The sequence below is a fragment of the Lithobates pipiens genome, unplaced genomic scaffold (genome assembly GCF_037356315.1).
Source record: "Lithobates pipiens isolate NorthernLeopardFrog02 unplaced genomic scaffold, aLitPip1_a1.2 Scaffold_51, whole genome shotgun sequence".
In the NCBI taxonomy this organism is placed as follows: Eukaryota; Metazoa; Chordata; class Amphibia; order Anura; family Ranidae; genus Lithobates; species Lithobates pipiens.
Genome location: NW_027507874.1, coordinates 4,903,718 through 4,930,742, shown reverse-complemented (window position 1 = coordinate 4,930,742; position 27,025 = coordinate 4,903,718). Strand labels below are relative to the sequence as shown.

Genomic DNA, 27,025 nt, shown 5'->3' with positions numbered 1-27,025 from the left:
GACAAAAAATGTAAAACCTCTTTCATCCTGAACTATATTATGCAGAATCTGTGCTAAAGCCGACCTCGACCGCTGCATTCCTCTTACAGAGAACCAATGGCGGACAAACTTATCCATAAATCTCACCATTTGCTACTGAAGACATGTTCAGCAATTCCAAAAAAAAATCCAGAAAAGGTGCCACGTGTACGTTTGGCATGTGACGTGTGAGGGCGCCATCGTACACATATCTAAGGTCATGCAGGAAAATAGTCATTTGCTCAGGTGACATGACACCTCCCCCTCCCCCATTCAGTGCTGGGACCCCTTCTCTCATAATAAGAAGACATTATTACCTCCTCCTCATTTGGGCACACACTCTCCATCCTCATACCACCAGAAGCTGCTGGAAAGCACAGCAAATTCTGTAAAAACAGTGGTCCATATTTGGACTGCAAAAATATGGCCGCCTTGCCTCCCTCCAACCCCATAAAACTTCATTCACTCTGCGCCTGCGCGTCACCATGGCAGCCACACAGCTGTGCGATGCGCTTGTGCTTTGCGCGTGCATGTCACCATAGCAACCGAGCAGCTGTGGAAGGCGCGTTCGCTCGCTTCGCGTCACTATATCCAGGTAAGCCGCTCAAACAGCTGATCTTCCCCAGGTCCCGCCCACATCCTATCAAACGCTAGATGGCGAAATCTTCCCAGAACGCGTCTCTGAGGAGGAGACTGGCGGACATTTTGTCATAGCCCACAGTCATTGAATCTATATTGGCGCGGCCATTTTTTTGTAGCCCGAACCTTGTCTTACTGTTAAAACGAAGTAAAAACTGACCAGTAAAGTGTAACTTTTACCTCTAGTTATTCATAACTGATAATAAGCAGGTGATGTTAGAATATTTTGCAGACAAACATGACAGTGAACAAAGCAGCCATTTTGTTGTAGCCCATGGTTGAGGTCAAGAAGCAGCTTTGGCAGTGCTGAATTCCTTCTGTAGGGGGTGTAAGGATGAATAGTGTGTGCCCAGTGAGGAAAAAGGTAATAATATCTTTTTTATTATGAACCATAATAGGGGTTCCATGTAATTGAGTCAGATCAGTGTCCTTTATAATAGAATGGGTACAGCAGTGCTGTTCAGAAGCCTGAGTCTGGTTGCACCTTCATGTTTTATTATTCTTGCACCCCTAAGACTCAAATGAGCATAGCCTGCATTTAACATAGAATGGCGTGCAGCATATTGCATGCTTTGCTAAGTGCTTGTTCTTGCTACGGCCCCCAGGCAAGCGGAGGAGGTTATTAGGAGCGCACACTGACCGATAGTCATATGTATGGGACCATTGTGAGTTCATAATTGTAATAAAGTAGAATCTGCACTCAGAATTACCACTGCCCTTAAGTTATGTCCTCTAATCTGTGCAATTAATGGCCTTAGAGGTTTATCCAGGTCATGGTATAGCTAACTGTCTCTACGAAGTTTCACTTTTCACTGTTATTACTACATAAAACAGTTGCTTGTGTCACTATCGGTTACACAATGCGCACTTTATTCCCTGTGCAGAAACACATTTTCCAGAAGTGGCAGCCCGTCCATTAGGGGCACTGCCCCCTCTATCCACGCCACCGCCTATAGCATGAATCTATCTGCAGCCACCCCCTATTCATGTGTCCGGCCCCTTTCAGGACGCCGGGCGCCTGAATTATGGCGGCGGGGGTGTTTTTTTTAAAGCACCTGATTAGGCTCTAATAGGGTTAAAATAGGATGGGCTTGTGTTGCAGAGCATTGCGCCATGAGCCAACCCAGGTGTTACAACAGCGAATATTCACTGATCCTCAATCCAGCCAATCAGAAGTGGATGTGAGAACCGTTTTTCCGATTGGCCAAAAAGAGAAGACTCCTGATTGGCCGCCGAGGAGGGAGGAAACAGAAGTCGCCGCCACCGTGATGACCTGTTGAGAGCTGGGGAACGGGAGGCCGCTGCGGTTGTGATGATCTGTGAAGAGCAGGGGAACGGGAGGCCGCTGCTGAGCAGGGGAAGCCCCCGTTGAACAGATAGGGTAAGTGCTACCAACCAACCTGGGGGTGGGTCGGTTGCATACTGTTTGCGCCCCCCCCCCCCCAAAAAAAAAAATCAAAAATTACCACCGGTCGCCACCGTTTTCCAGTTGCCTCAAGTATGAACAGAGATGACTTCCTACTTTTCTTTTTTCAGAGTATAGAGTTGAATGTCACAATGGCGAGCCAGCTGGCCCTCACATCTACGGGTAAGAGGAGACTTTCATTTCTTGTAGGAGAGAAGAGTATTGATAATTCCCCTAGATACACACATCCTCTGATATAAAGACATAGAAACAATGTATTCAGTCAGTGTGTGTGTTTCCTACAGATGGATCCAGTAACAGAAATCCCCCAGAGAGATGTCCCCGTCCTCTGTATTCCCGGGACTCCACACAGGAACATCAGGAGATCCCTCAGGAGGATCAGGTTGGAGAAACTTGAGTTTTTAGGAGTAAAATAAAAAAGCAGACCAAATGGTGTTCGAATATTTTGATGTATTTTATTTTATTTTCTAGGTTGCGGGATTGATTCTCATTAAACTTGAAGAAGAGCCATGTGTGAGGGGTGATGACTGGTGTAAAGAGGAGGAAGATCCTCCAGAGATCAACACAGGTGAGTAATAAACACTAAATCTAGAGAAGAGTCCCAGATTCTCCTTGTTCAATCACTACCACAATCTCTTATTTCTTCATGGCACCCTAAGAAAAAAAAATGCAAAAACGCACTTGGGTCAGTGCCGAAAAAGGTACATAAGTTACTTTGGTGCCAAACACGTTGCGTCCCTCAGGTGTGAATGCAGTCTCAATCCAGAGAAGAGTCCCAGGTTCTACTTGTTCAGTCACTACAACAATCTCTTCTCCTCCCCCCTCCTCTGTCAGTAGACAGTAATGGGGAGACAGTATGTGCCCAGTGGGGGAGTCAGGAGCCATCAGCCTCTATTAGACTCCGGATCTCCTCCTCACATCATGTCATTGTGTGTTAAACTGAAATTTTGATCCATGCAGGCACCCTGGTCTACCGATCGACTTCTGTACAGCCAGCCTTTCAAGTTTTTCCTAATCAATCAGTGCTGGCAGCACTGATCACTGTATACTGACAACGGTGAAGGCTCCTTGCTGTCAGAACACAATAGCACAGCAGGGGGAATTCCCCATCCACATCGAATGGTTGAATAAAAAAGAATATCGAATGTATGGGCTGCCTTACCAGCCAAGAGACGTGACCAGTCTCCCCCCACACACACTCTCTGGGGCCTCTCATACATCTCAGTACAGGGGGCTTCACTACCATCTTTATTCACAGACACCAGAGACATTCAGACAGATGTCAAATCTGAGTGGGGGGGAAGAAGGGCATGTGGAGATTAAAGAGGAGGAAATTCCCCCCAGAGATCAGCACAGGTGAGTACTATCAGAGTTAACCACTTCTGACCTGCACTGTAGCCGAAACATGGCTACAGTGTGGCTCTCTTGTTCTAGAAGGGCATCCAGGGACGTCCTCCCAGAACCAGCCCCCCCCCCCCCCCCCCCCATCTGGTGTACTCTGTATTCGTGTTAAAGGGCCAATCACAGAGGCCTTTTACTATGTGATCAGCTGTGTCCAATCACAGCTAATGACATGTAAACAAACGTGCCATTTTTCGGCATTTCCTTCCTCACATGCTGTCACAGCATGAGCAGAGGATAGTCGGTAACCGGGAAGTGTGACAGTGGACATTTATGCAGATAATCAGGGTACTGGGCACTGCCTCATCAGTGCCACCTCCTCAGTGCCTCCTCACCAGTGCCCATCAGTGCAGCTTCATCAGTGCCCATTAGTGCCACCTCCCCAGTGCCAATCAATGCCTCCTCACCAGTGGACATCAGTGCAGCCTCATCAGTGCCTCCTCACCAGTGCCCATCAGTGCAGCTTCATCAGTGCCCATTAGTGCCACCTCCCCAGTGCCAATCAATGCCTCCTCACCAGTGGACATCAGTGCAGCCTCATCAGTGCCTCCTCACCAGTGCCATCAGTGCAGCCCCATCAGTGCCCATCAGTGCCACCTCCTCCGTGCTTCCTCAGCAGTACCCATCAGTACAGCCTCATCAGTGCCTCCTCATCAGTACCTCCTCATCATTGCCCATCAGTGCAGCGTCATCAGTGTCTCCTCATCAGTGACCATCAGTGCAGCCTCATCAGTGACTCATCAGTGCCCATCAGTGCAGGCTCATCAGTGTTTATCAGTGCCGTCTCATCAGTGCCTCCTCATCAATGCCTCCTCATCAGTGCTGCCTCATCAGCGCACATCACTGAAGGAGAAAAATTACTTGCTTGCAACATTTTATAACAGAAACCAAGAAAACATATTTTTTGTTTGTTTAGCATAAAACAAAAACCCAGCAGTGATTATATATCACCAGCAGAAAGTTCTGTCTGTCTCCAAAAAATGATAAACATTTAGTTTGGGTACAGTGTTGCACGACCGCACAATTGTCATTCAAAGTGTGACAGTGCTGTAAGCTGAAAATTTACCTGGGCAGTAAGGGGGTGAAAGTGCCTGGTATTGAAGTGGTTAAAAGGTATAATAATAATAGTGTGCAATTGTGGGGGGACATTAGAGTGTAAGCTCCTCTGGCCCAGAGACTGATGTGACTGGCTCAGTGTTCCCTGTACAGCAAGATAGAACATACCAGAGCGATAGAATAAGTGACTTTAGTGGGACATTAGAGTGCAAGATTCTTTGGTGGCACTAGCATCATGTTGTTACATTACTGGTCACAATATAGATATTTAGAAATAGTCGCATGATGGGATTATTTTTGTGTTTCCTACAGATGGATCCATTAACAGAAACATCCCAGAGAGATGTCCCCGTCCTCTGTATTCCCGGGACTCCACACAGGAACATCAGAAGATCCCTCAGGAGGATCAGGTAGATGCAGATCTTGTCACATAAAGCGGTGACTCTGCATTGCTGCTCCTTAGGTGATCCATCTACTGTTTATGAAAATCTCCACTGTTCTTTCTACCTTACAGAAACTAGTTATATTAATCCCTGACTAGACCAAGGCCATTGGTATATGATTTATGCAGATTCAAGTCTTCTGACACAATGTTAGTAAATGATAATAGACACACAATTAAAGAGAATCTTCACCCTAGAATTAAAAAATGAAAAGTCAGCAGGTACAAATCCTGTAGCTGCTGATTTTTAATAATAGGACACTCACCTGTCCTGGGATCCAGCACTGTCCTCATGTGAGCCGGGTGTTTAGCCAACTTTGGGTCCAGCATGTTTGCTTTGGGAAGTCCGCTGTGACTGCTTTCCTCTTCACATTTGGCTTTTCACTGCCCATGCTCAAGCCGCACTACACTTTGTGAATGGTCCTGCAGCTCTCTGGGACCTGTGACGTGATGCGGGAGGGGGCGATCCGATTGGAAGTGGGTACCTGTCAAAACTAAGTACCTTTACCAATGGGTCTCCTGTAGGGGGCATGGGCACACAGGTGGGCCCAGACAGCAGGGGGGACAGTGCGGCAGGACAGGAGGACAATTACGTAAGGATGCACTGTGTCTGTGTCTCTCCGTCCAGCAGCTGAAAGATGGTTTCTCACCATCTCCCTCCCACTGGCTTTCAGCTGCTGGAGGGAGAGACACAGACACAGTGCATGCTTCTGTAATTGTCCTCCTGTTCTGCCGTGCATATCCCCCTACCTGGGCTGCCCACATCTGATTTCCTCATGTGCCCGGGCCCCCCTTGTCCCTCCGCAGCACCGCCGGCTTCCCTCTCCTGTCGGCTGCTGCGGGCCCACAAGTGGATGGAGAGCGGGGGAAGGGACTGGTAGAAATATCATGTACTGGCCTCTTCCATTTCTGAATTGGGCACATTGAGTGATCGGTACCAATCGCTCCTGTGTCTATTTATAACTGAGCATAGTAAACTGTGTTTATGATGCTTCCATTTATGAATGAACAGGAGCCGCTGTCTCTTGTTCATTCATCGTTAGTGCAACTGAGGCTACATAGAAAAGAATTGAAGAATCTGTGTCTTTAATTCCTTTCTCTGCCTTTTAAAAAAATAAAAAATTCTGTAATTCGGGGTGGGGGGGGGGCCCCATGATTTCTATCGGTAACTCTAATCTGTGATGTACTACTAATAAAGCTACCAGGCTTAAAACAAACCTACACTTATTCTTTCTGGTTCTTGCAGAACAAAATATAGTCTGATATAGGTCACCATACCGATAAGCAATGTAGTCTGGATGGAGACTTAGTGGATGTAACAAGATAATATTTAGTGGTCTTATATTTTATAAGATACATTTTATTGTTTTATATTATTCAGGACACAGATTTAACTACTGTTAAAGCTGAAGTGAAGGAAGAGGCAGAGGAAGTTTATGTGAGGGGCAATGATCTGTGTAAGGAGGATTCAATCCCTCCAGAGATCAGCACAGGTAAGTAATACACACTAAATCCAGATCTAAACTAAATATAGTGCCAGATTCTCCTTGTTAAGTCACTACAACCATATCCGATTGGGAATCAGGAATTTGTTTTCCCCTGCTGCAGAAAGTTAGACTTTGTTTTATTGGGGTTTTTGCCTTCCCCTGGTTCAACTGTGCTTATAGAATTGTTTATATTGAGGTTTTCTGTTATTTTTTTTCCATTGCTTGAACTACTAGATTGATATGTGTCTTTTTTTCAATTTAACTGTGTAACTATACAAAAATATCTTCTTCTCCCCCCACCACTGTCAGTAGACAGTAATGGGGAGACAGTATGTGCCCAGTGCGGGAGTCAGGAGACATCAGCCTCTACACACGTACACACGGTCGGAGATTCCGACGGAATGTGTCCGATCGGACCGTTTTGTCGGATATTCCGACTGTGTGTGGTCTCCATCAGACTGTTTCCGTCGGAATATCCGACGGACCAAGTTTTCCAACTTGTTGGTAAAATTTTCAGACAAAATGCTCCGATCGGACATACTCCGGTCATGTGTAGAGAATTCCGATCGGACAAAGTGCCACGCATGCTCAGATCAAATTCCTACACCAAAGCTATTGGCTACTAGCCTGAACGTAGTCCCATCGTAATGAAATAACGTCATCACGTTCTGAACGTTCAGATTTTCCGGCAACTTTGTCCGACTGTGTGTATGCAACAGTTTCGGACAAAATCCGACGGATTTGGTTGTCGGAATGTCCGACCATGTGTACAAGGGCTTAGACTCCGGCTCTCCTCCTCACATCATGTCATTGTGTGTTACCAGCCAAGAGACGTGACCAGTCTCCCCCCCACGCACACTCTCTGGGGTCTCTTATACATCTCTATACAGGGGGCTTCACTCTCATCTTTATTTACAGACCCTGGAGACACCAGAAAGACTCAGAGAGACGTCAAAACTGAGGATGAAGGACATGTTAGTATTAAACAGGACGTTCCTTCAGAGATCAGCACAGGTGAGGAATAAACACTAAATCCAGAGAAGAGCCCCAGATTCTCCTTGTTCAGTCACTACAACAATCTCTTCTCCTCCCCCCTCCTCTGTCAGTGGACCGCAATGAGGAGACCTGCATTGTTGGACCTTTTCTGTTTAGCTGGGCAGGGTCTTTTACTGTTTTAGGTCAAACGTATGTGGACACTCATGCAAATTTTTGGTTCAGGTGTTTGTATAATTTTTATGAAACAGACAGAGCTTTCTTTTGGTGGTATTTAATCAACACTGGGGTTTTTATTTAAAAAAAAAAAAAAAGTTTTCTCAGTTTCTGTTATAAAATTTAGCAAATAAGTAATATTTCTTTACTAATGAGGCTGCACCGATGGACACTGATAAAGCTGCACTAATGAGGTGGCACTGATGGGCATTAAGAAGTTGCACTGAGGGGGCTGCACTGATTATCAATGTAAAACAATGTTCTCACTGTGGCCTCAAAGATCGTCTCCTTTCCTCACGCGTTGTCTCTGTGTGAGGAAAGGGGAGCTGATAACTAGCAAGTCTGTTTACATTGTGACAGCTGTGTTTGGACACAGTTTATCACATAGAAAAGGGCTCCTGTGATTGGCCCTTTACCATGATCTGTGATCCACTGTGTCCAAGGCACACATCGGTCACAGAGTGGGCCTGATGCGTGACCTATGGGGCACGCACCTTGAAGGACGTCCAGGGACATCCTCCAAGAACTGGAGAGCCGTGCTGTAGCCATATATCAGCTATAATGCAGTAGGGAAGTGGTTAATATCTGTCAGTAAAAGTTTGGGGAAGGTACTTTTCTGTTCAAGCATGATCCATTCTCTCCAGCAACAGCACCTGACCTCAAGAATTCACTTTTAGCTGAATAGGGTAAAATCCCCACGGACTCCAAAATTTTCCCGTGACAGTGAAGGCTGTTATTGCAGAGGGAGGGGAAAGGGGCAGCTCCATATTAATGCACATAGATTTGGAATGGAATGTTCAACAAGCTGATGTAAGTGTGACGGTCAGGTGTCCACAAAACTTTGACCATTTTGTTTGTTTACACCAGGGATCCTCCAACTACGGCCCTCCAGCTGTTGCGGAACTACGCATCCCATGAGGCATTGTAAAACTGACATTCACGGACATGACTAGGCATGATGGGAATTGTAGTTTCTGAACAACTGGAGGGCCAAAGTTTGAAGACCCCTGCTTTACACTAAGAGATAAGTTAGTATTTTTGAGAAGTTACCTGGAACCGATTCATTGTCCCGATTACCCTGTGTTTGTGTTTGTTTTTTGCTAGATGGACAATCTATTAGGAGAAAATCTTTCGATTTTGGACTAAAAAACAATGGTATCACCTCAGATTCTTTAGAAGATGACTCCATCACCTTAAACATTTATTCACAAATCCCTATTGCAGACCTTTCAAATGTTCATCATAAAACAAACCTTGTCATCGCCCAACATCTACCAAGTAATCGCCCCAGGAAATTCCCATGTTCCGAATGTGGTAAATGTTTTACAGAGAGAGGAAAACTCATTGTGCACCAGAGATCGCACACAGGAGAGAAGCCATTTTCATGCTCGGAATGTGGAAAGTGTTTTGCTGAGAAAGGAATGCTTGTTAGACATGGAAGGATCCACACAGGGGAGAAGCCATATTCATGCTCGGAGTGCAGGAAATGTTTTGCCGAGAAGGGCCCTTTAATGCGGCATCAAAAATATCACACGGGGGAAAAGCCGTATTCTTGCTCTGAGTGCGGGAAATGTTTTGCGTTGAAATCGACCCTGGTTTATCACCAGCGGACCCACACAGGAGAAAAGCCTTTTTCCTGTACCGCGTGCGGAAGGTGCTTCGTCCGTAAGCATGATGTCATTAGCCATCAGAGGACTCACACAGGGCAGAAACCCCACTCTTGTTCGGTGTGTGGAAGATGTTTTGCATTAAAATCGACTCTCCTTTATCATGAGCGAACTCATTCAGGAGAGAAGCCATTTTCTTACTCAATATGTGGTAGATGCTTTATACGGAGGCAGGAAGTCATCATCCATGAAAGAACTCACAAAGGACAGAAACCATTTTCCTGTCCTGACTGCGGAAAATGCTTTACGACCAAAAAATATCTTGTTAAACATCAGCGTACCCACACAGATCAAAAACCGTATTCCTGTGACAAGTGCGGCAAGCGATTCGCGGAGGCGTCAAAGTTCCTGAAGCATGAGAAAACTCACAGGATAAAAAGGGCATTTCTGTGTTCCCTCTGCGGCAGAAGCTTTCCAGATAAAGCCCGTTTGGATCAGCACAAAATAACGCACACGGACGAGAAGCCACATTCCTGTTTGGAATGCGGCAAATCTTTTTCCTACAGGGCCTTTCTTGTCCGGCATCAGAGAAGGCACTCGGGAGAAAAGCCGTATTCGTGTCTCAAATGTGGCAAACGCGTCACGACAAAGTCTTCTCTCATTAAACATCAGCGCACGCACGCGGACCAGAAGCCTTACTCATGTTCTGAGTGCGGAAAGTGTTTTTCTCAGGCGTCAAAGGTCATTAAACACGAGAAAACTCACAGGGGGGGCGAGTGTGGTAGGAGCTCTCCCGATAAAGCCGGTGTAGACGAGCCGCAACTAACAGACACGGCCGATAAGCCACATTCATGTTTGGAGTGTGGGAAATGCTTCACCTATAAGGCCTTTCTTGTCCGGCATCAGAGAACGCACACGGGGGAAAAGCCCTATTCATGCCCTGTATGCGGGAAATGCTTTGCCCAAAAATCAAACCTCGCTGTGCATGAAAGGACTCACATGGGGGTGAAGCCATTCTTATGTCCACAGTGTGGAGAATGTTTTCTGAGAAAGTCAAGACTTATCGCTCATCAGCATTTGCACATAGAAAAGGCTGCTGGTCTTCCAGCCATCAACCCACGAGACTCAAATTGAAGGAGATGCAAGATGAAGGACATGCTGGGCAATGCAATGTTGTAATCCTCTTCGGCACTAAAGGAGCTGCTGTAGAGGGGTAGCTTTACAGCCCAGGACAAGAACTTCTGAAAGGGAAGCTGACATGGCTTGAGCTACACTCCTTGTTACCCACACAAATTCCAATGCCTTGGCAATGCCCACCACACATGTGTACAAAAATCAGCTCTTTCATTGTCAGATTTAAAATGCTAATGCAGGCTAATAAAGATATTTTTCTTTCACAATGTTTTTATTAACCACGAATCATCATTAATCATGACCAGGCCATTTTTTGCGATACAGAGTTATGCCCCTTACACACGGTCAGATTTTCTAACAGAAAATGTTCGTTGGGAGCTTTTTGTCAGAAATTCCAACCGTGTGTAGGCTCCATCGGACATTTTCCATCGGAATTTCCGTTGGAAAAAATTTGAGATCTGGTTCTCACATTTTCTTACAACAAAATCCGTTGACAGAAATTCCGATAGACAATTGGGCCGCACAAAGTTCCACGCATGCTCGCTAAGCTATTAAGCTACTGAACTTCATTTTTCTCGGGTCGTCGTACGTGTTGTACATCACCGCATTCTTGACATTCGCAATTTTCGACCAACTTTGTGTGACCGTGTGTATGCAAGACCAGTTTGAGCCGACATCCGTCTGAAAAAATCTCATGGATTTTGTTGTCGGAATGTCCAATCAATTTCCGATCCTGTATACGGGGCATTACAGTGAGGGAGAAAAGTATGTGATCCCCTGATGATTTTGTACATTTTCTAGCTGACAAAGAAATGATCAGTCTATAATTTTTAATGGTAGGTTTATTTTAACCGCTTCATCCCCGGAAGATTTTACCCCCTTCTTGACCAGAGCACTTTTTGCGATTCAGCACATATTTAATTCATCTTTATGATCACTTTTATTCCTATTACAAGGCATGTAACCATCCCTTGTAATAGAAATAGGCATGAAAGGTCCTCTTCATTGAGAGATCTGGGGTCAAAAAGACCTCAGATCTCTCATTTACCTTCAAAAGCAAAAAAATTTAATATAACAAAAAAAATGTGGCCCTTTAGGGCAGTTAGGCAGAAGTGACGTCAGACGCCACTCCTGTCCTCTAAGGGCATAGAGTAGAGTGGGGGCCATCTTGCCCTCACTCGACTTCCTGCTCATCGTTCCAGCAGATCGGATCGTTTCCACCTTTATCGTTCTCTCCAGTAAGCGGGGAAATGACCGGGAAGCGGCAGGAGGGGCGAATCTTGATCTTGCGGCGAATGCGCCATTGAGACTACTTTTATTTTGTAGACAATCGCCCACAGAAGAAGAGGATACCGGAGTTATGGCAGCTAGCTGATGCCACAACAACTGTATTTAGCATCAAATGTAATGACTTAAATGCACGATGGTTGGTTGACAAGTGGTTAAAGTCCCATTAACCGGTCCCTGACATGTCACGCATATATACTGCGGCACAATGGCTCTCCTGGGCAAAATTCCTTGCTCTGTGTGGCAAACATACAGCCAACAGTGTGATGGTGATTGTATAACCCACCAGCGTGTTATGATGTTGAAGTCCAGATGTAAGTCCTGCTTACATTGGTCCAGATGTCACCAGGTGCCATGAGATGCTAAGACTACAGAATGATTCTGTGCAACTCTCTCTTGGGTAAGGAGGGAATGGGTATGCTTACTAGAAATTTTGGGTGATGTTCGAGGTATGATGTCTCCATGAGGTTCTTCCTAGTTGTGCACTTAAACCAGCTTCTGCAGATTTACGCAGACAAACATTTGTTGATGTGATCAACTGCATAACTGATCATGCTGAGATGACAATGCCAACCCATGTTGGTCTAGCAAACATCACAGAAACCAGTGGGAGTAGATTTCTGCCACCAAGTCACATTCAAAGAAATATGTACACTGTCACTGTACTGACACTGGCTGTGAAGAGGTTAAACATCTAGGGTGCTCAAAAGGTTAAATGTGTGCATAACCAGTTTTCGCGCGTACTGGGAGCTGCATTTACCAAGGCAGGGGTCTCAAAGTTCCATGAGGCATTGCAAGGCTGACAGTTACAAGCATGACACCCACAGGCAGAGGCATGATGGGACTTAGGCTCCATGCACACTGAAGCTCAAAAAAGCTTTTTCTGGATGCCAGATTGCTGGCAGAAAACGCTGGCTGAAAAACGTGCTTTTAACAGCGTTTTGTACTAGCGTTTATAATAAAAATACACAGAGGACACTCCAAAAATCCTAGAGTGCATTCCAAACTCCCACAATGCATTGAAAAAATAGAATGCTGAACACTAATTAACGCGTGTTTATGAGCGTTTATCGGCGGTTGTCGTTTTTTGGAGGTGAGAAACGGCACTTTGATCGCGAATTTCTGGCCTTCTGAAAAAAGCCCATAAACTCCACTGCTCATTAAAGCTAAAAAAAAGTCCATGTGTGCATGGACACATAGGCTAACATAGAGTGGAGTTTATGGGCTTTTAAAAAAAAGCCCAAACTCCAATAAACTGCAGTTTATGAGCTCCAGTGTGCATGGAGTCTTATAGTTTTGCAAAAGCTGGAGGACTGCCAGTTTGAGACCCCTGTACTAAGAGATGTAACGGTTTTTATTTGATGCTTTGCAGGGAACCAAAATCTGATACATCCCCGCTGACATGACAAAGCTCTGACCTCTCTTCCTCTTTGCCGATCTGTGGCTGCCGGTGGTCATCCATTGGCTGGCACCTGCAGATTGACTTGTGTTGTGACTAATCACATGAATATTTCAATAAAAATTTTGACAAATTTTGATATACATTAAGAGAAGTATGTGTTTTTTTTTTTTTTTGGAGAATCATACCTGCTTACCTAAGTGGATGAAGCATCTGTCCCCCTGCCGACACTAACACTGAGAACCGGGCAATCAAACACCACAGATCGTCGGTTCTCAGGGCTCCCCGAGCAGAGAGCTGGTGACAATCAGTCACAGTTCTCTGCTCGTCCACGTGCTCACTGAAGGGATGGGCTGTGCAGGGGGCGGGAGAGGCTGGCTCAGGCTCTAAGTAATTGGCCGAGAGCCTGAGCCGGGTGCCAGTCCAGACATGTGGGCGAATCCTGACTTCATTGTGAAGCACGCTGTCTCCTGAAAACAGGTCACAGGAGTGCAAAATGAACTGCACTCCTGTGATCCACAACCAAACAAGCTTTGGCTGTACGTTTTCTTTAATTTAAATGGAAAAAAGAAAAAAAAAAAATCAATACACTATTTTTCCAGAGATTGTTGATTAGGTGATGTCACAGATTTACAGCATTCTCCTGTGAGCCCAGGGTGGGGGCAGGGCCTTGACACCCTTAGCTTTCAGGTAGTAGATTGAATGACACTGGGCATCATTCAGCCCAAATGATGAACAGTGCTGGATCCTTCCACTGGCAAATTTGTGGGAGACACAGCCCTGGAGAAGAGGTTTGTATAACACCGGAGCAGATTTTCTTTTTTTATTTCCAACACTTACCAAGGATTAAAATTATTAATATTTTGCCCAAGCTGGATTTGAGTTTTAATACAAATTTACAGTAGACATAGACAGAAATTGTAAGACACATAATTTATTCAGTTTACTAAATAAAGTTTATTATCCTTTACATTTTTTAAAGTCTCAATGCATCACACAGCTTTGTACATCAACATCATGATGGGCGTCGTGTTGCAACTTCGTAAATCCTGCTTTACCAAGTAGAGGAAGAATGATTATGTTAGCGGAAGAACTGCTGGGGGGTGATGTTGGGCATACCAGGCAACAGGTTAAACTCCACATTAATAAACCTGGGTTCTGGAGCGGGATGTCCAACAAGCTCATATTTTGGCAAAGGGTGTACATAAAACTCTTTATTACCCAAAGCGACAAAGGATGACATCCGTCAGTAATGAGCAAATCCATTTCCAAAACGGTCACGCAGGGCAAAGGAACGCGTTCACCGTCATGTTCTGCTTACGCTCTCTTTCCTTCTGATGTTGCTCAATTTAACTTCTGCTATAGGGCTCTGAGCAGTCATTCGCCAGACCCCGCCGTGTCACGTGAGGCAGGGAGAGACCTGAAGAGGAGGCTCATGGGACTGGAACTAGAGCTGTGCAGAGGTCAATAGGAAGGGCATGCATAGGGGACAGATAAGTGACTCTCGGGGGGGGGGGGACGGTAGAAGTGAGAAAAGTGGAAGACATCAGTGGAAGGGCAGGGAGATCAGTACCATCAACATTCTCCTCCATAATTTACTGTGGTGAAGGAAAACATTGCCCTCCGGCTGATTGAGTATCTACAAGTGTTCAACTACAACTTAAATGACTTATCAATAGATTTACAATATTTTATTAATGTAACTGTACCAGTAACCCTAAAAATCTAATTTGCTAATTTTTTGAGCCTTGCTGTGTCAGTCATGTAGTTTTCACTACGTAGGTACGTCTTGTGGCTCCCAAACACTTATTGCGGCCATTCACTCAATCTTCCAACAGCCTACGCCTGTGAAAAGACCAGAGTGTAAGACAAACGCTCTATCAGACTGGTTGAAAGTTTAGTTTATACATTTCCATACACAGATCCTGTGTACTAAGGAGGCGTCCAACTGTTCACTGAACTGTGCATAGAGATAGAGGGAAGACACCCGCAGAGGTTGTTAAAAGTGAAATTCAGGACAAATCGAATACAGTTGAAATATATACAGCACTATGCAAAAGTTTTAGGCAGGTGTTAAAAAAATGCTGTAAATGAAGTCTTTCAGAAATAGTGGTAATCGTTTATTTTTTATCAATTAACCAAAATAGAAAGTAAATGAAGAGAAATCCAAATCCGATCAATATTTGGTGTGACTCCCCTTTGCCTTCTAACCAGTATCAATTCTTCTAGGTACACTTGCAGTTTTTGAAAGAACTCGGCAGGTAGGCTGTTCCAAACATCTAATGCCCCATACACACTATCAGTTTTTCTGCTGAGTTTTTCCATCAGATTTACCAAAAACATGTAGTAGAAGGGCCTGCCCGATTACATACAATTGGAAACTCCTAAGGTTTGACCTCATATTATATGGTTTTGGTAAATCTAAAGGAAAAACTCAGCAGAAAAACTGATAGTGTGTATGGGGCTTTAGAGAACTAACCGCAGATCTTCTGTGGATGTCGGCTGCCTCAAATCCTTCTGTCTCTTCATGTAATCCCAGACAGACTCAATGAGGTTGAGAGCAGGGCTCTGTGGGGGTCAAACCATCACTTACAAGACTCATTCTTCTTCTTTACACTGAAGATCGTTCTTAAATACATTGGCTGTATGTTTGGGTTAGTTGTCTTGCTGCAGAATACATTTGGGGCCACTCACACTCCACCCTGATGGTATGGCATGATGTATATAGCATCTGCCTGTATTTCTCAGCATTGAGGACACCACTGATTCCGACCAAACCTCCAACTCCATTTGCAGAAAAAACAGCCCCAAACTTGCAAGGAACCTCCACCATGCTTCGCAGTTGCTTGCAGACACTCATTATTGTACCGCTCAACAGCCCTTCGCCAACAATCTTCCTCCTGTTACAGCCAAATATTTCACATTTTCACTCATCAATCCAGAGCACCTGCTGCCATTTTCTGCAAATCAACTATGCATGAAAACATGGAAACTGTCCTATGTTTTTGTGCATACTTGAGTCACTTAGCCTTGTTTCCACATCAGAAGTATGGCTATTTGGCTGCAGTTCTTCCAAGAAGACCACTTCTGGCCAGATTTATCCGGACAGTAGAAGGCTATACCTGGGTCCCACTGGTTTCCATCAGTTCTGTGCAGATGGCACTGCTGGATATCTTCAGAAGTCAAGTGGAAGTAAGCATGATGTGTCTTTCATCTGCTGCATTAAAAGGAGTTGTAAACCTTCAAGGTTTTTCACCGTAATGCATTCTATGCATGAAGGTGAAAAACCTTTTGTGCCGCAGCACCCCCCCCTTTTTCTTACCTGCGCCCATCGTGCCAGCGACGGGGATGAGCTGTTTCGGGTACTCATTGATAGACTGAAAGCAGCAGGAGCCATTGGCTCCCACTGCTGTCAATCGAATCCAGTGACACAGGAGCCATTGGGTGGGGCAGAGTCCTACACAGCAGTTTCTGTTTCAGGTAATGACCGTGTTTCAAACTACATATGAAATTTATGATCATTGGCACCTGCTTAACCAACGACGATATACATCGGCAGAAGGGCTCATACAGGCAGAATCACATACTTGTACGTTGCCCTTTAAGAGGCGGCCTGCGCCCACGGCAAGCTCCATGAGCCGGGCCGCGGGGATACCCGTGATCGCCTCACAGGGAAGAAGAAGAACAGGGAGATGCTAATGTAAACAAGCATCTCCCCGTTCTGCCTAGTGACAGTGGCACTGATCTCTGATCCCTGTGATCGGAGCAGAGATCACTGAGGTGTCACACACAGCCACGACCCCCCCCCACAGTTAGAAACACGCCCCTAGGACACACTTAACCCCTACACTGCCACCTAGTGGTTAACCCCATTACTGCCAGTGTTATTTACACAGGAATCAATGCATTTGTATAGCACTGATTGCTGTATAAATGACAATGGTCCCAAAAATTTGTCAAAAATATCCAATGTGTCCGCCGTAATGTTGCTGTCACGATAAAAAAAATAAAAATTAAAAAAATTAAAAAAAATCGCTGATAACTGCCATTTAAAAAAAAAAATATATATATATATATATTAATAAAAATGCCATAAAACTATCCCCCATTTTGTAACCGCTATAACTTTTGCGCAAACCAATCAATAATCGCGTATTGTGATTTTTTTTTTGTATATGTAGAATACGTATCGGCCTAAATGGAGGGAAAAATGTTTTTTATATATTTTTGGGGGATATTTATTATAGCAAAAAGTAAAAAAAAAAAAAGTGTTTTTTTTCAAAATTGACGCTCTTTTTTTGTTTATAGCGCAAAAAAATAAAACCGCAGAAACCATCAAATACCACCAAAATAAAGCTCTATTTATAGGGGGAAAAAAAGGACGTAAATTTTGTTTGGGAGCAACGTCACACAACCACGCAATGGTCAGTAAGGGCCGGTTCACACAGCGAGGCGCGGCGAGGCGTCTCCGACTTGCCTCGCCGCGACCTGCGGGGACCTCAGCGGCGACTTGCAGAGGACTTCTGTATAGAAGTCAATGCAAGTCGCCCCCGAAGTCGCCCCGAAGTAGTACAGGAACCTTTTTTCTGAGTCGGAGCGACTCGAGTCGCTCCTCTCAGAACGGTTCCATTGTACAGAACGGGGGCGACTTGCGGGAGCGAGGCGAGGCGAGCCGTGTCGCCTCGCATCGCCTCGCTGTGTGAACCGGCCCTTAAAGCGACGCAGTGCCGAATCGCAAAAAGTTCTCTGCTCAGGAAGGGGGTAAATCCTCCCGGAACTGAAGTGGTTAATCATACACCTGACTCTTACAAAATCTCCGACTTTGTGCAAGTGTAAGCATCGTTGTTGGTTTGAAGCCAAACTGTAGTCACACCAAATATTGATTTGATTTAGATTTTTCTTCTGTTTGCTCACTTAGCATTATGTAAATGGATTAAAATCAACAATTAGCATATATATTTTAGACATCATTCTTACTTTACAGCATTTCTTTACACCTGCCTAAAACTTTTGCACATTACCATATATGTTTACTATTTCACCTGCAAAAGGATTTGCAATTGCCCACTGCGCAGCCAGGCAGGTGATCCACATAGTTCTTGACTAAACAATGAAGCTTCCTGGTTTAGTAATTCAGCTTCCTGTTTCTGCTTCCAGCAAATAAGGATCATCCCCCCTGTGTCCAGTCAGCTGACGTAGGAAGTAGTAAATCAGGATATAGCAAGTGACCTTACTGAATATGGCAGACATGTTTAAATCCCAAGTAGGGGAGGTCTAGATTTAAAATTCTGTAGCAGGTACACCAGTAAACATTCACGTATTTTAAATTTGTATTTAAAGGATGCAATCAGGACTAGTCAAAGAATAAATAAGCATCCACCTTCTGGCAAAGCCCATGTATGCTGCATAGCAGGTTGGTGACTAGGTTTTCTTTGAAACGTGACTGCCAAGATATCCTCTTGGCGTGTGTGCCCGACAGCCCTACGGTATAGTCTGATTCCCAGAAACCAATTACAACCCTTCAGGCAGGATGCACACACCAAGCTTGATGCACCAAATATCGGACCTGCGCCTTTTTATTAATTTGCGCTAATGCTTGTCATGCTCCTGGCTACAAGAATATTGCTCAGACGGTCTCACTGACATTTTAAGAATAACTTCTCTTTTTACGCTAAAGCCCCATACACACTATTAGATTTTCTGCAGATTTGCCAAAAACATACCTTAAAGTGGAAGTAAACCCATCCATAAAACGGTTTCATTTCTGGCACGTGCTGGAAATGTAACACTCCCATTGGTTGTGCTCTCAACCAAATTGTCAAACCATCCAATGGCTGGCATCAGGGACGTTGCTAGGTCTACAAAAGATCTGGGGCTAGAGCCCATAGCAGCATAGTAAAAAAAAAAAAAAGTCATATGCCCTGTACACACAGTCAGAGTTTCTGACGGAAAATGTGCGATTGGACTGTGTTATCAGAAATTCCGATCGTGTGTGGGCTCCATTGGACTTTTTCCATCGGAATTTCCGGCACACAAACTTTAAGATCTTGTTCTAAAATTTTCCGACAACAAAATCTGATCGTTTAAATTCCGATCGTGTGTAGACAATTCCGATGCATAAAGTGCCACGAATGCTCAGAATAAATTACGAGACGGTAGCTATTGGCCTCTTTATAGTCCCGTCGTACGTGACCTCGTTCTGAATGATCGGATATTCCGACAACTTTGTGCGACCGTGTGTATGCAAGACAAATTTGGGCCAAAATTAATCGGAAAAAATGCGTCGGAATGTGTTTGACCGTGTGTACAGGGCATTACGCTTGGGCGGGCATACACATGTATATACAGTAATATACGTGTGTGTATACACATCCCCAGAGAGCCCCCCCCTTACATCAGGGTCACCAAAGAGACCCTACTTGCATCAGTGTCCCCAGAGAACCTCCCCTCCCCTTGGGGACCCCTGCAGAGACTCAGGGCTATGGGCCTCAGATTCGGGGCTATGGCCCCAAAAGCCACCCCCTAGCGACACCACTGGCTGGTGTAATAACGGATCACATGTGCAGCATCATGGCAGTTGTAGATTAAACAGAGGCAAAGATGGCAGCCTCCATGGTGGGTTTACTTACACTTTTAGAGTTTTAATTTGTATGCAATCAGGCAGGCCCTTGCACTACATGGTTTTGGTAAATCTGAAGACAAAAATCTGCTGAAAATCTAATAGTGCGTATGGGACTTTAGATACGGTCAAAGTCGCATTTTACGGCAATGGAGTGCTACTATCGCTAGAGGTAGGTATTGACAAAAAAAATAAAAAATAGAAGGCCGTATCTGTCCAAGCTAACCGCGTGCCACATCTACTGGGAAACCTCTTCCCATTGGACATTTTCCAGGTCTACTGGAGAAAGCCCATCTGTTATCTTTCTGTCCCAAAGCTATTATAAATTAAATATTGCTTCTCTGCTGCGTGCATTTTCTGGTGTTGGGCGAGATGTGATTTCTGCGCAAAGCATTTTCCACACTCGGGACACGAGACCGGCATCACGCCCCGATGTTTCCTAATGTGATAAAAGTGGGATGACCGCCACTGGAAACACTTCCCGCATTCCGAGCACCGATACTTTTTCTCGCCAGTGTGCATACGCTGGTGCTCGACAAGGACCGATTTCCGCAGAAAACACTTTCCGCATTCGGAGCAGGAGAAGAGTTTTTCCTTGGAGTGCAACCTCTGGTGTCTAAGCAAGTTTGACTTCTTTGAAAATGCCTTCCTACACATGGGGCATGCGTGCGGCTTTGACTGTGAATGGTTCTTCTGGTGCTTCAGGAGGCTGGACTCCTCGAAGAAAGATTTTCCACACTGCAAACATGAAAACTCTTTCTTGACGGTGAGCAGTTTGTCCTGGCTCAAGGCAGTAGGTTTTGGGTTATTGTCATCATCGCATGGAGAAACTGGACACCGATCTTCTACTTTGTATGTCCTCTGAGGTGGCATTGGGTTTGCTCCTTCACTTGGGTATGTCCTCTGAGCTGGCAATGGGTTTGCGTCCTCTCTAAGGGGTGGGTGTTCCTCTACTTGGTACATCCTCTGGTGTGACACTGGGTTTGCTCCCTCACTTGGAAAAGTTCTCTGAGCTGGCAATGAGTTTGCATCCTCACTGAGGGCTTGGTGTCCCTCTACTTTGTATATTCTCTGGTGTGGCACTGGGTTTGCTCCCTCAATGAAATACATCCTATGAGGTGGCACCGGGTTATCTCCCTCACTGAAGTACGTCCTCTGAGGTAGCAATGGTTTTGCTGCTTCCCTGAGGGGTCGGTGTCCCTCTACTTTGTATGTCCTCTGGGCTGGCACCAGTTTTGCTCCCTCACTGAGGTCCACCCCCTGAGGTGGCAACATCTTTGCTTCCTCACTGAGGGGTCGGTGTCCTTCTACTTTGTACATCCTCTGGCGTGGCACTAGATTTGACCCCTTACTGGGGTACATCCTGCGGGGTGACACACAGTTTGATTTTTCAGTGAGCAGTTCACCATGCTTGTGTGTTTCATCCTCTATATGGGCTGTAAAATTATTGTACATCCTCTGTGGTGCCACCGGGTTTGCGACCTCAGTGAGGTATGTCTTCTTTGGTGGCATTGGGTTTGGTCCCTCATTGAGCGGTTCGGCACGTGCAGGGCTAAGGAGTTGCTCGTTCCCTATATGGACTGAGGTAGTCGGATCTGGCATAGCTGTGAAGGAGCCAACATGGGCAACGGGAACAGATGACAGATATAAACATGGAAGGACGGGATTAGGCTTAGGTAAAATGGGGACAACTCTCTGAGGATCTGCTGTGAGGTTACCACCTCGCCGTCTCCCTCTGTTACTTCTGTTATATCGTCCATCTGAAACAAACACAAGAGAAGGATGGATTGAATATTAAACTTTTTTATGCATAGCTTCAAAAAATAAACCCCAGCTGGAGTCAAGAATGATTTTGTCAGTTTTTAGTTGTCATAAACAAAAAGCATGAAACAGGTTCCTTGGCTACCTGCCTTGGCATGTTAGCAGATGTGGATAAGCCAGCTAAAAACGATACTCCTCCCCTTCATTGTAAATCACATTGCCAAAGCTAAGCATAGGTCCAACTGTGAATACACCCACCTTTGTGTCTTCTCTGATGGTAAAACAATGTTGATCTCCACTGGAAACACTTCCCGCACTCAGAACACGAATAGGTTTTCTCCCCTTTGTGCATACGCTCGTGTTCCACAAAGCTGGACTTGCGCAAAAAACACTTCCCGCACTCCAAGCACGAGTACGACTTCCCGTCCGTGTGCATTCTCTGGTGTCTGGCCAGGTTTGCTTTCTTACCAAAGGTTTTCCCGCACTCAGAGCAGGAGTATGGCTTCTCCTGGGATTGGGCCCCTTGGTGTGACATTAGTTGAGCAGTGTCCAGAAAACGCTCGCCAGACTCTGAACACGAGAGCATTTCACGTGTGTGATCTGTAGGATAGGTGACCAACTGGGAGTGATCAGGGAAGCTCCCCCCATTGATGGAGGAATCAGACAGCAGGTGTGTACCATGAAGAAGTGGATGGAGATTTGGAGCGATGGGGTTTTCTCCCATAGGGCTAGCTGTGGTATTATCATCATCTCCTAGGATAACGGGTAGGCTCTCTGTATGGTAACTTTTGTATCGTCCATCTAGAAGAGGTAAGAGATGGAGGGGAATAAAGGTAAAAGCAGAAGCAAAGGGTCCAGAATAAAGACCATATTTAATCAAGAACACAAAAGTGTGCAATTATCCTGTATAATATTATAACTAAGCATCGTCATAATTTGGGGGATTCAGCCTCCAGCTCAGCAAGATAAAACTCCCACTTTACCCAATGGTCTCTTTCCTATCCATAGTACACCCAACTAATTTCCCAGAATTCACAGCAGCAGTGAGATTATTCCTGCACCCATGTGGCTTTACACCTTTACTAAGAATACCTTCATCTGCCTGCTCTTCCCCTTAATGTTAAATTCCTCACCTTTACAACTGTCCTGTATTATCCTACAGTTTAAACTTCTTTGGTAATAGGTTTTACACGGTGGAGGGGGGGGGGGGTGTCATAGCATTCTTTCCCCACTATCTTCCCCAAATACCAGGTCCACAGTAATACCCTTCACATACTGCCCACCATGATAACCTCCACTGTCCCCTCCTGAATATACGGTCCGCTGTCATGACCTCTGTACTTCTCTCCTGAAGATACTGCCCAGTGTCATACCTCTCACTCTCCTCTCCTGAACATACTACCCACCATCATACCTTCCACTCGCCTCTCCTGAAGATACTTCCCACCATCATACCTTTCACTCTCCTGTCCTAAACATACTGCCCACCATCAGAACTTCCACTATCTGCTCCTGAATATACTGACCGCTGTCATAACCTCTGAACTTCTCTTCTGAACATACTGCCCACCCTCATACCTTTCACTCATCTCTCCTAAACATTCTACCCACCCGCCATACCCTCCACACTCCCCTTCTGCACATAATTCCCTTCGTCATACTCTCCTCTCCTGAACATAATGACCGCTGTGATAACTTCTGCACATACTGCACACTGTCATACCCTCTACATAAACAGCCTGCCCCCCATAACCACTAGGACACTTCCTCATGATTCTTTACACTATCCCTCACTTCACTAATTCTGTAAAGGGAATACTTTTGCTAGCTAAGCTATATTGAGCAAGCACTTTAAACTATTCTACAAAAATAAGGTCATTTGATTTAGTCATTCTGTACCCTATTCCAAAAGATGCAACTTAGGGGATCACTGGAGAGTCTATGGCTGGGATGTAGTCACATGACACCCAGAGGTACTATGATGCCAATCAACTTTTGTGAACTGAGGAGTCAGAGAGGTGCTGATGTCACTAGCAGGTTTCTTTTTTTCAATACACACTCTGAGCCTTGGTGGCACAGAATGTAGTGGAGTCTTTGGCATTTTATTACAGGAGCACCCTGCTACATCTCATAGCAACTGTTATCACATGCTAAGTTTCAGATCCCAAATATCTCAACACCAATAACAGAGGAATAATGGAAAAGATGAGCCATGTTGAGGTGAGGAGTTGCTATAGAGAAATGTATTGACTTCTTTTCTGGATATAGTGTTTATTACTCACCTATTGTGATCTCTGGAGGAAGTTCCTCCCCCTCCTCACACGGCTCACCACCCATCACATACGGCTCTTCTGTTTCCAAACCTTCAACTTTAACAAGTACCAGGTTTTCACCCTGGTTGAGGTATAAACAACTCTTAAACCTATAAAATTTAGGAAAATGATAACTATGAAATGCAAATTTACTCTATCAAATGAAATCGCACTTACTTGATAATCATAATGGATATCCTGGCAAAGGTCCAAAGAATCCTCTGTGATTTTCTCATGGTCCTGTATGCAGTCCCGGGAATACAGAGGACGGGGACATCTTTCTGAGGTATTTCTGTTACTGGATCCATCTACAGGAAAAACACACACACTGACTGAATACATTGTTCCTATGTCTTTATATCAGAGGATGTGTGTATCCAGGGGGATCCTCAATAATCCTCTCTCCAAGAAATAAAGTCTCCTCTTACCCGGTGATGTGAGGGGCGGCCGGTTCTCCATCATGACGTCCTTGTAGAGATCCTTGTGTCCTTCTATATACTCCCACTCCTCCATGGAGAAATAGACAGTGACATCCTGACACCTTATAGGAACCTGACACACACAATGATACAGTCACCATCCAGACACATCCATTGTCTGTATAATATCCCAGAATTCCCGTCACCGCTCACCTCTCCTGTCATCAGCTCAATGATCTTCTGGATGACTTCTAGAATCTTCTTGTCATTCTCTTTCTCAGGTGTTGAGGATGGAGGTGATGGCTTCCTGATATACCTCTGGTTCTTGCTCCATCTTGCTAATGTTTGGGGACAGTTGCTGGGTGTTGTATGTTGTTTTATCCCTTTCTTTACCGGTTCATAGTCCTGCAACGAAAGAAATGCAACAATTTTTTTATGTTGGGAATATGTTCTAATTTATTTGTAGAGCCAACAGGGAATGTTAACAGAGATTTATACTAATAAATAACTTTTAAAGATCTAATGAATGTGATTCATAGAAATGAAAGGGGTTGTAAAGATATATATAAAAAAAAAAAATTAAAAAAACACAACAAAACATGTCTATACTTACCTACACTTACAATGGAATCACACAGAGTAGGCAGGAAGCGCCTCTTTTTGGGTCCCCCGTCAGCGCTCCTGGCCTCTCCTCTATGGCCAGTGCCCCCATGGGAAGCCGCTTCCCATGGGGGTACACGTGTGTGTACTTGCACCCAAGTCCAACTGCTATGTCCATTGACACAGAAACTGGGACTCGGCCCCACCCACCGCTTCCTCATCACTGGATCTGATTGACAGCACACTGTGGGGGGGAAGATCTGCAGATGAGCATGGAGCTTGAAACGAATGAGGTCTCAGGTAAGTAAGGGGGGGGGGGGGGGGGGTGAGGTGAGGTGGCGATGCTGACACCTAAACATTTTTTACCATAATGAAAGGAATGCATTAAGGTAAAAAAACGTTGACATGTCCACTGACATCCGACCCGCTCCGATCCGAAAAAACCTACTTTTCCATCAGTCTGTGGATCAAATGACGACGGCCTCTGCAGTCCGTCGTCATCCAATCTCCCATAGGGGAGAGCGGCGCTCTGACAGGTCCGTCCCTGCAGTGTGCAGAGATGGACTTGTCGGCTTCCTGCTCAGCGGGGATCAACGGAGCGATCCTCGCTGACCAAGTGGATGTTCACGGGGCGCATCATCACAGATCCGTCCCGTGTGAAAGAGGCCTTAGACTTTACAACACCTTTAAGTACTAGCCAAGTCACACCAACAGTCCTAAACTCCCTCACCTCTCTGGTCAGTTTTGTGCTTTCTTAATAGAAGTAAGGCTAATGTCATGTGACCTCCCAGAATCCTCCTCACCTCTCCAGTCAGTAGGTAGATGATCTCCAGGGTGAGATGTAATATCCTTTCAGTCATGTAACTCCGCTCCACCTCCATCTTGCAACAATCGGATTAATATGGGACCCTTTTTTCATATAAATGGCTTCAGTTGGACCTGAAAAAAAAGCAATTTGAAATACCTGATAAGAAGAGAAATTCAAACATCTTTATACCGGGGGGGGGGTGACTTTTGGCAAAAGAAGAGGAAAGATAAAACTAAAGTGATATTGCTATTTCAAGAGAAATCATAAGAGATTGAGCCAGTTTTCTAAAAGCAGGACCTGTACCTCCATCATCCTGTCATCTCTCTGCACAAGAGCCCCTAAGCTTCATTCCCAACTTCCTTACACAATCTCTATATCCATAATACACGACTGTATTTTCTTTTAGATTCAGGAAAGATGAGGGAAGGGTCAGAACTAGAGGTTGACCGATATTGCCGTTTTTTAATTAATCAACATCGGCCGATTGTGCTGATAAAAAGGCCGATTTAGACTTGCAAATGACTTCAGTGATCAAAAAAAAAAAAAAGAAGAAAAAAGAAGAATATATACTGGCTTAAACTGATGAATACACACACACACACACACACACATTTTTTTTATTTTTTTTTGGGGGGATATTATAGCAGCAAGTAAAAAATGGTTTGTTTTTTTTCAAAATTGTCGCTATTTTTTTGTTTATAGCACAAAAAAACGTCAATTTTATTTGGGTACAACTTCGCACATCCGCACAATTGTCGGTTAAAGCAACACAGTGCCGTATCGGAAAAAAATGGCCTGGTCATTAAGGGGGTAAATCCTTCCAGGGCTGAAGTGGTTAAGTATCGAGCGGCAGGTGATGATGCAAAGTGGGGCTGTTTAACGCCTTCCTGTTTACCCACAATGCTCCACTTGAAACTTTAGTAAATGAGCCCTTTGGCTGCTCATAGCATCTAGTGTGCAAAGGAGACACTATGAATGGTTGCCATGGGTAACTGCCCCAGGTAGGTAGGAGTAACCCACTGCTATTCCTCTCTGCTTGCTTGCCTGCCTACCCTTCCTTCCCTTCCCTTCCCTTCCCTTCCCTTCCCTTCCCTTCCCTTCCCTTCCCTTCCCTTCCCTTCCCTTCCCTTCCCTCCTCCTCCTCCTTCTTCCTCCTCCTCTTCTCCTTTGCAACATTTAATAACAGTCCCCATTCTCCTCAATACTCACCTACAACAGTAACTCAGCCCGAACGGAAGTCCAAAGCCTCCCCACTATCACTTCCGGTGTTATCAGCCCTTTCACTTCCGGTGTATCGTCAGATTAAGCGACCCGACAGAATGTGTAACGGAAGTGATGTTCGTCGCCGCCATCTTGCTACACCCCGCACTCCTCCAAAGTAAGTATACACTGAGAAGTGGG

General features: G+C 45.0%; 3 protein-coding genes across 4 annotated transcripts in view; 1 reads left to right on the top strand and 2 right to left on the bottom strand.

The window, feature by feature from the left end:
• Nucleotides 1-27,025, bottom strand: part of LOC143957109 (uncharacterized) — a 135,893-nt gene that overhangs the window by 15,587 nt on the left and 93,281 nt on the right. The gene's annotated exons all lie outside the window — the stretch shown is intronic.
• The window catches only part of LOC143957183 (uncharacterized), a 55,024-nt gene continuing 28,920 nt past the window's right edge, over nt 922-27,025 (top strand). Inside the window, exons 1-8 of the mRNA XM_077467333.1 lie at nt 922-1,021; nt 2,194-2,245; nt 2,368-2,465; nt 2,555-2,651; nt 4,853-4,950; nt 6,364-6,475; nt 7,388-7,483; nt 8,783-10,417. Of these exons, the coding sequence (XP_077323459.1) occupies nt 992-1,021; nt 2,194-2,245; nt 2,368-2,465; nt 2,555-2,651; nt 4,853-4,950; nt 6,364-6,475; nt 7,388-7,483; nt 8,783-10,417 (2,218 nt within the window). The 5' untranslated portion in view covers nt 922-991. The remainder of the gene's footprint in view (nt 1,022-2,193; nt 2,246-2,367; nt 2,466-2,554; nt 2,652-4,852; nt 4,951-6,363; nt 6,476-7,387; nt 7,484-8,782; nt 10,418-27,025) is intronic.
• Nucleotides 17,985-26,914, bottom strand: LOC143957106 (uncharacterized). Of its 2 annotated transcripts, XM_077467251.1 has the most exons (8): nt 26,834-26,914; nt 25,620-25,755; nt 24,430-24,621; nt 24,226-24,349; nt 23,975-24,105; nt 23,768-23,879; nt 21,744-22,286; nt 17,985-21,484 (listed from the first exon to the last, which is right to left on the bottom strand). In XM_077467251.1, exons 2-8 carry the CDS (start codon nt 25,695-25,697, stop codon nt 20,022-20,024), a joined length of 2,643 nt encoding a protein of 880 aa, XP_077323377.1. In that variant the 5' UTR covers nt 25,698-25,755; nt 26,834-26,914; the 3' UTR covers nt 17,985-20,021. The 2 variants fall into 2 exon arrangements, with proteins under 2 accessions (XP_077323377.1, XP_077323378.1); XM_077467252.1 differs by lacking the exons at nt 25,620-25,755; nt 26,834-26,914 and having other exon boundaries at nt 23,768-23,907; nt 24,430-24,451.

Excerpts from the sequence above, each read along its gene's own strand:
- LOC143957106 (XM_077467251.1), bottom strand. The coding sequence starts at position 25,697 with ATGGAGGTGGAGCGGAGTTACATGACTGAAAGGATATTACATCTCACC. Across the intron at positions 24,622-25,619 it reads TCTACCTACTGACTGGAGAG|GACTATGAACCGGTAAAGAA; the intron begins GTGAGGAGGATT and ends CTTTCGTTGCAG. Across the intron at positions 21,485-21,743 it reads CCATCAGAGAAGACACAAAG|ATGGACGATATAACAGAAGT; the intron begins GTGGGTGTATTC and ends TGTTTGTTTCAG.